The following is a 12,700-nucleotide window of genomic DNA, read 5'->3' as shown; positions in this document are numbered from 1 at the left end:
TTCGATTGTTTTTTCATGCTGTTTGGTCGTGAAAAAAGAATCCTTTTCAATCGACAGCACTCTAATATGAAATGGATGTGAAAACAATAATGGTTCATCCTTGTTGAGTTGAAACATTTCAATCATACTCTGAGCGTTCAATGTACATGTCAAACTATCTAAATAAAAAATTAATCCTTCACTTTGTAATTTTGAATCATGTTGATGAATCTTGTTGATATATTCAATCGAAGTCTTTTCATGATAAAAATAATGTTTGGTATGATGAATCGATGACATTGCAATTGCATCAATAGTAAATGTCCATAAATTAGTCAATAATATATTCAATGGATCAAAACGAATATTGGATAGAATGTTATCAAATCTAGAGACTGGTGGAGCACTTGTTAATAATATCATACTAGCCAAAGGAATGATTCTATTATTATCATTGGAATGTTTCAATGGAATTCTTGAAAGAGAATCTAAATATTTTTGACAAATTAAACCTCCAAGAGAATGACACACTAGAATTAATTTGTGGTCATGATCATCTTTGAAATCACTCATTAATTGACGATCATGATCTTTGAAATCACTCTTTTTATAATACTTTTCAATCACATATTCCAAATCATTCACATAATCCATCATTCTTAAATATTTAATATAATTGGAGTGATGAGACTTTCCATGACCTGTCCATGAGAATGCACCAATACTTGAAATTTTAGAATTTTGTAAATTCATAAAGAATGGAAAATATCGACTTGTAAATTCTTCTTTGGATCCAAAAGCACCATGAACAAATAATAAATGATATTTAAGAGTTGAATTCAGTGATGTGGATGGTGGTGTTGTTGTGGATTCCATAAATTGTCTTTCAAAATCAATCATTCTCTCTTCTTTCATGTATTTAAATAATGAAAGATTTTCATTAATAATAAAGAGACCAAATAATAAACACAACACTAGAATCATGTAAGTAGTATTGGTACAACAAGATATTAATAAATTAGGAGGAGATTCATGTTGATTCATGGAAGAAGAATAGGCTCGTGATTGATCCTCCATGTGATGATGAGTGTGTTGGTGGTCGTGATGAGTGTGTGGATGATCATCTTCGGAGGAGGAAGACCTGTCAGTCAACACTTTCCCTCGATTTCGAAGATTGGATGGTGCGTGTTGCATTTTTTTTATTGGGTGAATAATTCCAAGTTGGTTGGGAGGTCTTTGCGAAATAGTTTTGAAAAGAGGTTGATTGGAAAGATTGAATAAAAAATGAAATTATTCAAAACTCTTAATGTCGTGTTGAGTACTGCACTTGAATACACTCTTCTCCTTCCATGGTATTTGAGTATGATCTTTCATTATTATATTGTACAATATTTTAAACCTTATTATTTGAGAAATATTCATTATGGTGAACATGAACGAAATGATGTGAATATTTATTATCATGATGGGAATGTGGTTGGGAATCATGATTCGCATGATGATGATGATCATTTCAATACTCTTCGGAATAATATTAGAACAACATCTCTTCAGAAATCCAACAATACTTCTTGTCTCAAAGTTCTATTATTTATTCATGGTGGTGCATGGAATAGTGGTGATAAATTACTGTATCATAATCTTGGGTGTACATTGAGAAATTATTTACAAGATCATGTGATTGTCATTTGTAATTATCGAAAATATTCAAAAAGGAAGATTTCAACAAGTAATAGTGATATGAATAATAAGAATAATCATAAGAATAATACTACCAGTAATAATCATAAGAATAATACTACCAGTAATAATGGTAATAGTACTACCAGTAATAATAATACTACCAACCAAATGGATTCTACAAGTGATCATTATCAATTGAATAGATTCAATGAAAATTATTATTATATTGAAGATCAATTACAAGATGTTGAAACATGTATTGAATGGATTCATAAGGAATTTATTCATCATTATCATCAACATTCTAATCATCAACATTCTAATCATCAACATTCTAATCATCAAGACTCTCATCATCAACATTCTAATCATCATAGACACTCTCATCAATCTTCTAACACCTCAATTCCCATCATTGATTTATCGATTTGTGGACATTCCTCAGGTGCACATCTTTCCATCACTAATCTTGTTAAAAAACCAAAATTAGCTCAATTAGTGAATCGAGTCATTCTATTAGCATGTGTGTATGATTTAGAAAAACAATATCAAAGAGAAGTTGAGAGAGGTGTTGAGAATTTGAGTGGATTGTATCGAGTCATGAGAGGAGATTTGAAACAATTCTCACCTTATCACATGTTACAATCCCAAACATTGGAAAGTAAGAATGAACTGAATCTGACAATATCAGAAGAGAGTGGTCATGATACTGTTGCTACTAGTAGTAGTAGTACTGCTGAAATTTCCAAAACTGGTCATCCAACAAACATCACCACCAAGTGTTCACATCATTCTCTATTGCATACACTTTATGAACATAATCCTAACATTCAATTTCATATTGTCAATGGAGGACAAGACACGACTGTCTATCCAGAATATGGAAATGAATTTATTTCAATGGTTACCAAGACCTCCTCATGTGAGCATTGTAACACAAAGATACCATCACCACAATTATTTCATGTCAAACACTTTGAAAATTTCAATCATGCAGATTTTGTCAAGTTATTAATGGGAATTCATAGCAATAGAAAGGAATGTTTGGAAAAGAAACAACAATTACTTTCATTTCTCAAGTATGAGGTACTTGGATATACCAAGAAGAAGAAGGCACAAAGTGAGTAGTAGATGTATTCGAATCGTTTTTAGTGCTAGACATGTTGTGAATCAACATTTGAACACACCACACAAAATGAGATTTATAACACACACATTCAATCATATCTATATTTATGATTCTTAATAAATTTCTTGGCAATGGGATCATTTCGATGATACAACACCTTGTAATAGATTTGTTTGGTAAAGACATGATGATGACCAGTTGTACAAGTAGTCGCATTTGTTGGTGCTGCATCAAAGGATGGATTATTCATACTTCCATGAATCAATTGTTCACTGGATTTATCCATCACATTGGCAATAATGTTCTTCAAATGACTCGTGGTCGAGGTTATGAAATTCCAATCGGATATTCCTTCACCTTCACTATAAAAGAATTTTTCAATTTGAATCAAATCATTTAAGAGAAGTTTTGAAATTTGACCATCTAGGGTAGTAGTGGTAGTGGCAGTTTTAGAATTTTTTAGAATTTTTAGAATTATTACTACTACTACTACTAGATCCTTCACCACTCCCACCCAAACATCTCCATTTCAAATGAAATTCATTATAGGGTGATAAATAACCTTCAACAATAATCAAATACAAGACTCTTATTAAATGTTTAAACATGCATGTAATAATCCACTCGACACACACTGGATCATCACACAAATCTAATAATGATTCTAAACATGGTTCAAAATATTCTTGAATCATTTTAGGTGCAAAGGTAAAATCTTTCACTTGAGGTAAATATAATTCTCCAAATAAATTATTATACAATTCACAATAGATATTTCTAGCTCCAATTAATTCAGTGAGTTGAGAAATGAAATCTTTTAACAAATCAGAAGTTCCTTCTAAATTTGAATAAAAATCAACACTTGCATAGATGGATGGTAATTGATGATTATATTCCATTGTAGAATTTGATTTTCCAATAAATAATAATCGACTCTGTTCTGAATATTCAATTAATTCTTTCACTGTCTTGATGTATTGTCGACGAGTATTGACAAGATTAGCCAATCTGACAAACAACGATTCATAAGTGATGATATTGGAATCATTATTTGAGAATGATTGATTTCTTGGATCTGTAATGAGATCATTCATGGCTTCCAAACAAGAAGATCCAAGAGTAATAGTCGTTGTGTCCATTCGAGTCGAATTAGTAGTAGTAGTAGAAGTAGCACTAGAGGTAGTAGTAGAAGTAGCACTAGAAGTAGCACTATTCGCAGATTTTAAAAATTTTCTAAACATTCCAGTTTTTTGATTCACTCGACTACTACTACTAGTAGTTGTCGTACTACTTGAATTCACTCTACGAGTCATTGTATCATCCACAACATGACCTCCACTCCATGGATATAATCTCTTTGGTATAAAATCTTCTGGTTTTGGTAAATCTTTCATAATATGAACACAATACCGTTGCATTAATCCACTCAAACATTGATGAAAATGTTTGTAATATTCCAATACATTGGGTAAACAAATCGAATAGAGTGATGGCACTCCTTGTCGAATAAATGTAAAGATATCAATATAGGATGATGAATATTGAACATCTTCATTGAGAGGTTGCCATTTCTCTAACTTGACTGCATTTTCTAAATATTTAAAGAATTGACTTTGAATATGATTAATGTAAAGAGTCATGGGTTGTTTCAATAGATTCATGATAGGTTCAAATATTTTTAGAATTCGATGAGGATAGGAACGTTTGTAAGTAGTAGTAGTAGTAGTATTCATATCATGAATATCATTCTCTTCTTCATTCACGTCATTACTCTCAAATATACATTCATTAAATAATATTAAAAAAGATTGAAGAACAGAAAAAATATTAAATAAATGACTATGATTGGAAGAAAATTCAGCATTATCTCTATTCTTACTGGTAGTATTTGTAGTATTAGTATTCATACCAGTATTCATAGTACCAGTGCTAGTACTTGTTGTTGGAAATAAATACTTGGATAGAATGGATTGTAAATCTTTCATATAAAAAGCAAAAGTCATATAAAGTGATTCAATAAATGCTCCTTCATAGTAATTGGAGAGTGATGCAAACAATGTAGATTGTTGATATGTTAATTCTGAGAGTAATTCTTTTCCAAATTGAATAAATTCATTACAAATGATGAGAGTGGTATCTTTTGTATCGTCTTGTTCATGATCCATGTCCGTTGCGAAAAAGTCTTTTAAATCATTATTTTTAGTAGGAGTATGAATACTATTACTAGTAGTAGGTGATTGGATACTAGTAGTAGTAGGAGAATTTATAATAGGAGGAGTATGGATACTAGTTGGACTAGTAGGACTACTATTATTACTATTATTAGAAGAATGGATGACACCACTATTCTTACTAGCTATAGTTACTTCTAGAGTATGGACATGACCCTTCCATGCCACATGTGTACATTCTTGTTGTTTAATTCTTTCATATTGTTTTCGAATGGATGATTTGGTAATATTTTCAAATATTAAATTCATGGATGGATTGGTTAATGTCGAATCATTCTTCATCATGATATAACAAATATATCTAAATAATTTGAGATGACAAGAAAATATTTCATGATCAATACTATAACTTGAAGTAAAATCTAATAATTGATGACCCAAGACTTGTCGCATCGTTCCAAATATAGTATCATAGTACACTTTTTCTTCTTCACTATATTTAGAATAATTAGAAATAATATTTCTCTTCTTGATATAATATTGAAAGAGTAGTAACAATAACTGATCACATTGTAACATTAAATCAGTATCTGTACTACAATTTTGTTCCATTCTAAATATGGAATCAATGAAACACAAGGTATCCATTGTTTCAGAAATATTCAAAGATTGTCGAATAGGTTTCAATGCCATGGTAACAGAATCATGTTCAATAACATTTTCAAAATATTCATTATAATCAACACCATTACTCTCATTCATAATATCTTCAAAATATTCTGGAATTTCTAATTGATTATTTTTAAGTAATTTTAAAATATTTAATACTCGAGTATCTGAGAGTTGAGAATATAATTTGATATTGAGAGGAAATGGATAGGGTAGAGTTAAAGTAGTGCTAGTAGTAGTAGTCATGGTAGAAATGATTGAAAGTGGACCATTATTGATTAAATTTTCACTCAATTGTGGAATTAATGGCATGACAATATCTGAATTTAATCTTGTATAGATTTGAATGGCATTCTCCATTGGATGTTCTTCACACTTGATAAATAATTCAAATTCATTGCAAAGGCATGATTGTAATGAATTGAAATCTGAATATATTTGATTTTTCAATTTAATTTGAAAAGGTAAAGTTGTGGTAGTAGTATTAGTATTAGTACTAGTAGTAATACTAGTAGCAGTAGTAGTAGTATTTGTATGAGATGGATGAAATTTGATAAATATCAATGATAATAATACATTTAAAAATACTAGAGCATAGATTTTCAATACATTTAAATTTTCACTATTTTTTAAATTATTAGCAATTAATTTCCAAAGATAGAGAGATGATTTTTGTTCAACATTGGATTCAGTGTGTGAAGATTTTAACTTGGTTAATGCTTGATAATATTCAACACAATCAATGGTATTAAATGATGAAAGAATATTATTTGAGAGTAGAGGATTATGACCAGTGGTAGTAGAAATTCCAGAAAATACTCTCTTAATCATGTTAAAATGATCTATTTTAGAAATTCCACAATACTTTCTTACTACATTCAATAAAGTATCAATATATTGTCTATTATTATGAATGGTATGATATTCAATCAATGAATTGGATAATATTAATACAAGTTCATAGGAAATTAATTTCAAATCATTGTAGGAAATGTTATTCCAAGTTGAAGATTGAAGTAACAAGGATGATTTGTTGTTCGAAGGTTCAACCACACCAATCACAGTTTTATATAATAATTCTGAAGTATCTAATAATGCTGGTTTTGGAAGAGGTTTCAATCGTTGAGTCGTGTTCAAATTTTTCATCATTGGAGGTTGTAAGGATGATTTTGGTGGTGTTGTTGTTGTGGTTGTTGGACTCTGAGGAGTGATCGAGTTGAGACCCTCTTCTTCTTGAGATAATGTCATTGTTGTCGGAAATGTTGGTGATGATGATGTCATTGGCAAGGGTTGAGTCAAATTCATTGTTGTCATGATGATACTTGTATTACTCTTTTCAGTAGAGTGATCAGTATGAATAGGATGATCATTTTCAGGTAAAATCAATTCAAATTCACTCAAATCAATGGATTGTTTGGTAAGAATACGTTGTACAAGAGATGGTACATTGTTGATCCGACTCAGAGAATTGACTAAATTCACATCTTCAGAATTGGATTGAAGAGATTGTAAATAGGAATGAAGTGATAATGAAGTGTCATCATTGGTATGGTTACCACTCGTATGAATGATTAAATTTAAATTCATGTTGAGTAGAGTGAGAAGAAGTAAATTTCTTTCATATTCCAACTGATGATGTAAAGTAGAAGAAGAGGAGGAATGAGGATTGATTGGAATATGATCATTGAGAGAAATGTCGTCATGATTCGATGATTGTGAATGGTTGGTTTTCCGAGAGGGAGGAGTTGGAGGCACTGCTTTGCCATCTTGTTGTTGCTTTTGAGAATGACGAAGTTTGGCTTTGGAAAGTGCTTTCATATTTTTTCAAAGATGATCTGATATATCATAGTACAGCTCAAGAATAATAACAAACAAGAAAGGAGTGAGAGAGTTAAAGGAATGGATTATTATGCTCCTGGCTTCTGTTCTTCATATACCAAACATGTTGATAGAAAGTTCTTCTATCTGCAAGAAGTAGCAACAAAAAAAAACGATCATGTCCTCGAGAGAAGAATGGAACCGCCTCACGATCCAACGAATCAAGCACCGCAACAATTTCAGCAAGAAGATCCATCAGCCTGTCAACAGCTCAATTTAAACGGTACCTATCGTAACAGCAACCCTCTACAGCAACCCACAACATATCCTCTTCATCATCAACCAATTTTAAATAATCATGGATTCTATCATCCTTTGAATCCGAGCCTTCAGCAAGGCTTTCCTTTGAATAACTTTAATCCCTCCTATCATCAACAATCATTGATGTATCCATTCAATCCTGCCAATTACCCATCATCATCGGGTTTTGTGGGTTCTCATCAACAACAAGTCTTTTTCCAACCAAATCCTTTCAACCAACAACAAATTCTCCAAAATGTACATCCACAGCCATACCTGCAGCAACAACCTCTGTCAAAACAACTTCCTTCCAACACACTTGAAGAACAACATACTGGTTATTTAGTGGACGCATTGTCATCATCATCACAGAAGGCTCTTCTTTCAGCCTCGGAACAACTCATGGTGGAATCCATAAAATTATATCAACTTCAAAACCAACTCTATTTGAATCAAGTAGCACATTTGAAAGACTATGAATATCATCTCTTGAAAGTATCCAATGATTTGGAGAGTATTAAATCACTTCATGACGAGGTCAAGGAACTGAAAGAAGAAATCTCCAAATTTGCACGAAAGAAAAACAAACTTTTAAAAAAGGCCAATACAGCACATATTGAAACCAATGCCACGAAAATTGATGAAGATATTGATGAGGAGGAAAATATTGAAGAAGATTCTCAATTGGAGGATACAGTAATGAAGTTGTTAAACGGAAACCACAAAAAGATAAGCCAAGCTATGATGAACACAAATCGACATTATGGAATAACGGATATTCAAAATTCTTCGTTTTTATTGAACTCGATTCAAAACAGCAAAACCAATGCCATGCGAGCCGAAAATACTATTGAGCGTGGATCCAATGTTCCAACGATTACGATCAATCATCAGCATGGGACTGGTAGTAATTTAAATGGCCACATCACTGAAGGCACCAACACGATTACTGACACAGACAGGTCAGCAATTACTCATCCTGCTGCTGCAGCTGCTACTGTATCCATGACCTCATTACGAATTGACCCACCCCCTCAAACCTCAATGACAACCACTTCCAACATTGCAAGCAGTGCATCTAAAATGATTTCCACAACCTCCAATCCTAGAAATGATGAAACATTAAGAAAAGTAGATACACACCATGATGCATCATTACCAGCAATAAGTATTGCGAATTCGAGTTTACGTTTCACAAGTAGCACTCATGATGATGTTGTGGAATCAACTACTAATCGCATAACATCCTTAACAACACATTCTGTATTAGAAAAGAGATCTAGGATTAGTGAGGCATCAGCGTCTTCTTCAAAGAAAAAGAAGATTATTGAAGAAATTGTTGATGTCGAAGATCAAAGCGATTCTTATGAAACAAAATTTCCTCTATTTGCAAAACATGGCCCTAAGAAACTTAAAGCATTTAAAAGTCCTTCTAAGAAGATTCAAATACCTATATTATTACAATCTCAATATAATGGCAATGATACTTCTTCTAATCATGACGTGCAACAAGATACGAGCACAACCTCAAAGAAACAACATACCTCAACATCCATCGCTACAAACACAACCAAATTGGATGCAATTCAAATGAAAAAGAAGGAAGAAATTGAAAAACAAAAAAAACTACACATGAAGAATCGGTACAAGGATGAAGAGTATTTAGTGTTGCCAATGCCCACACAACCACCAGAAGAACAGCATGAAATCAAAGAAGAAGAAGTCATTATTGAAAAATCGCCCACCTTACATCGACAAGTGGTCGTAGATTTAGAGAGAGAGGATCAAGATTCATCATCTCTTGGTGATGACATTTTGTACTTGTCCCTAGGAATTGGAAGTGGTTCCCATAAGAAAGTGAAACAAGAAGAACCATCTCCTTTGTCAAGTAGAAGTCACACTCATGCCACGAATCCTATATCAACCATTGGATCAAATTTCTCCAACACTTGTTCACCACCAAATTACACTAATTTAACCACCACAAGAGTCCAACCCAACAAGCCAGCAGAAGCAATGAATACCATCAGAGAAAAGAATAATAATTGTTTAACACCAAAGCAACAAACATCTTCTCCACCACCATCACCTTCGCCGCTCATCACATCATCCTCACACCTTAATAGTGAAGATGAAGAAGAATATTCAAAATATTTCAAATCTCCAAAACACAAAAAGAGACATGCAACGCCAGGACATGACTGTGAAGAGTGTAGAGCATTCTATGATGCTGCTTTCCCAAATGATGAAAAGCGAAAAAACAGAATCATTAGAGAATGTGCCAGACATAAGAATACTTCAGCGGTTGGACATCACCACCATCATCATTATTCACACAAACCATCCCCATCCCTCCATGCAACAACACTCACCACGACAGATTTAAGTTCTACCTCTTCTTCAAAAACTCTTTCCAAGCAACCACCACAACAACAAGCATCATTCACATCCAATACATCCCCTCCCTTACTACTTTCTGCTCCACCCACACCACCTCATTATTGGGATTTAAATAGTATTGAGGAAACACAAGAAAGTCATCATAACACAAAAGAGAACACTCAAAATGAGCCAGTAACAACAACAACCACACTCTCATCTACGAGAACGAATCAACAAGATGCAAATCATCGCACAGAAGAAGAAGTGTTCTCAAAAAGTTACTAATAGATGCAAATTTTCTGCCATGAAGTGAGATTGGTATAGTGATAGTGCGACACTCAATCTCATTCCAAACGCCTCCTTTATGCTGGTATTACAACAACAACAAAAAAAAAGGGCCATCTTGTGTTGGCAATGAGATCTCATCCATGAAGATGAAATGTAGCCATTCAACAACAATAATGAGACTTTCCTTATGACTCACTCAATCACACTCCATCAACCGTAGTTTGTTTTTCTCGATGTTCAAGTAGTACTTTCTTATCTCGGTCTGAAGATTTTTAAAGTCAAAAAAAATTCGGATTTTGTTCTTAATTCTGTAGGCACTTGACTTTTCTGCACAACTGCTGACACGAGACATTGGACATCACATAGATCGTGCACAAGGCCGAAACACACTCCAAATCGTTTCATGGGCTTAAATGTCTTTTTGAGATTTCCTCCTAATAATTATTACATTTACAAAACAAAACAATATGAAACAAGTGCTGCCACCCTCACCCATCGATGGCATCCATAACAACAGCACCGTGACATCTACAACAACAACTACTACGACCACCACCTCTTCGCAGCGACATCATCCACACTCTCAACCAATTTACGTTACGGACGTGCATGGCTCTGTTGAACCTCACAATGACGATTACGACGACGACGACGATGCTTGCAGTGATGATGACAGTATCATTGTTCATTTCACAAAACGAACATCATTGAAACCACTTCAACTCTCAACACTGCAACAACACGAACAAGAGATGGACAGAAGAAGTAAATCTTTAAAGAGTACTACTAGTGCTGCCATGACCATTCCTGTTGTTTCGAATACGACCCAACGCCACTTGGCTCCAACCACAACCATCTTTACCAAAACCACTTCAAAAACCTCGACTCGTTCCACTCATTCCTCAACAACGTTTAGAATTCCAACCTGTTGTGGAGTGATTGAATTGAATCTTGTTAGATTCTTGTCACTGTTTGGTATGATTGTGAATATTTGCTGTTTTCTAGCAGTTGCAGTTGTGGTTGGAAATTCATTCAAACTCGAAGCGAAAAAGGAAATTTCTCTCCTTCTACAGAGAGCAAGTTTTTTACAACTCTATGATCAGATGAATTGTATGGTACGACTGGCAGTCACAACAGGATCACTCTCCTACATACCCTTGTATGAGGAAAAACAAGCAAATTCCTCTCGTGTTCTATTGGAAATGTCTAAAAATTTACCCGCGGATGTATTGTCAAAAACCAAATTCGATCCCAAAAGCCCAGGATATATCAAGTACAATCAACAAGCGATGGAATCAGTTCGACAGGGTGATTTACTCGCTGCAAATAAGATTTTGAAATCATTCAATTACCAAGTATGGGATGGATATACCACATACTTTATCGTCTTGGTGGATAACGAGATCAAGAAACTCAGTGAACAAAAACAAGAATATTTGAGATATGCCAGTACTGTCAATATGGTACTGGTATTAGCTGGAGTTGCTCTTTCTATTCCTATTGTCATTACCATCTTTGTATTGGCACTTACAAGCGAGCAGGCATCTTCTCGCAAGCTCAAGAAAGCAACTTCCATCATGATTCTGGAAACTTTAAGTAATGAAAAGACTAGTCGATTATTTAAGGAATTTTGTGAAAAGGAAAACAAGTTAGACAAGTATACCTTCTTGGAGAATTGTCACACTTATCGTGAAATGTGTGACAAGTCTGTCGAGTTGAGACGTACAAAATTAAATATTGGTGATGAAGAATCGAATAGAGATCAAATTAAGGATATTGAAAAGAATAAGTATGAAATGGCATTTAAGATTTTCACAGAGTTTATTGACATTAATGGAGAAAATCCATTTCCAAGCTCTGTGAAATTCCAAGACAATATCAAGAATAAGCTTGATGAATTCTCTACAGACAGTCCAACATTGGATGAACATTTATTCGATGAATTGGAGAAGGACATTTGTGATTCCTTAACTGATTCTTTCATGAAATTCAAGAAAGAATTGAGAAAGAAGCAAAAGAATAAACAGTAATGTGAGTAGATTCATATTGTTGGAGTGTCGTCATACATCATGTTGTCATCTCATCCTGTCATCTCCTCATACAAACACCACACACAAGAATACATTTATCCATGATGACCTGATTTATTCGTCAACGAGATGCTTTGGAAATCTCTTCAATCAGTCGCAATCATGACAAAAATTCATGTTGTTGGTAATTGAATCTCAACTATGGCAACAGATGTCGCTCAGGTATATTGGTGCACCCTTTTAATAGGAGC

General features: G+C 33.6%; 5 protein-coding genes across 5 annotated transcripts in view; 3 read left to right on the top strand and 2 right to left on the bottom strand.

The window, feature by feature from the left end:
• Window positions 1-1,173, bottom strand: part of C9374_011870 (uncharacterized protein) — a gene marked incomplete at both ends in the record, with an annotated part of 1,215 nt that extends 42 nt beyond the window's left edge. The window contains one exon of the mRNA XM_044687573.1: window positions 1-1,173. This exon is cut by the window's left edge and continues 42 nt beyond it. Coding sequence (XP_044542955.1) covers window positions 1-1,173 — 1,173 coding nt within the window.
• A 90-nt stretch (window positions 1,174-1,263) lies between these two features.
• Window positions 1,264-2,790, top strand: C9374_011869 (uncharacterized protein; the record flags this gene model as incomplete). The annotated part of the gene is made up of 1 exon (XM_044687572.1): window positions 1,264-2,790. One exon carries the CDS (start codon window positions 1,264-1,266, stop codon window positions 2,788-2,790), a length of 1,527 nt encoding a protein of 508 aa, XP_044542954.1.
• Window positions 2,791-3,240: 450 nt separating this feature from the next.
• C9374_011868 (uncharacterized protein) lies at window positions 3,241-7,449 on the bottom strand (the record flags this gene model as incomplete). The annotated part of the gene is made up of 1 exon (XM_044687570.1): window positions 3,241-7,449. One exon carries the CDS (start codon window positions 7,447-7,449, stop codon window positions 3,241-3,243), a length of 4,209 nt encoding a protein of 1,402 aa, XP_044542953.1.
• Window positions 7,450-7,530: 81 nt separating this feature from the next.
• C9374_011867 (uncharacterized protein) lies at window positions 7,531-10,416 on the top strand (the record flags this gene model as incomplete). The annotated part of the gene is made up of 1 exon (XM_044687569.1): window positions 7,531-10,416. One exon carries the CDS (start codon window positions 7,531-7,533, stop codon window positions 10,414-10,416), a length of 2,886 nt encoding a protein of 961 aa, XP_044542952.1.
• A 470-nt stretch (window positions 10,417-10,886) lies between these two features.
• Window positions 10,887-12,449, top strand: C9374_011866 (uncharacterized protein; the record flags this gene model as incomplete). The annotated part of the gene is made up of 1 exon (XM_044687568.1): window positions 10,887-12,449. The coding sequence occupies one exon, from the start codon at window positions 10,887-10,889 to the stop codon at window positions 12,447-12,449; it is 1,563 nt and encodes a 520-aa protein (XP_044542951.1).
• Window positions 12,450-12,700: the final 251 nt, after the last annotated feature.

This window comes from Naegleria lovaniensis, assembly GCF_003324165.1.
Source record: "Naegleria lovaniensis strain ATCC 30569 chromosome Unknown tig051, whole genome shotgun sequence".
Lineage (NCBI taxonomy): Eukaryota > Heterolobosea > Eutetramitea > Acrasida > Naegleriidae > Naegleria > Naegleria lovaniensis.
Note: the sequence above shows the minus strand (reverse complement) of the source record. Positions and strands in the feature narration are given on the sequence as shown.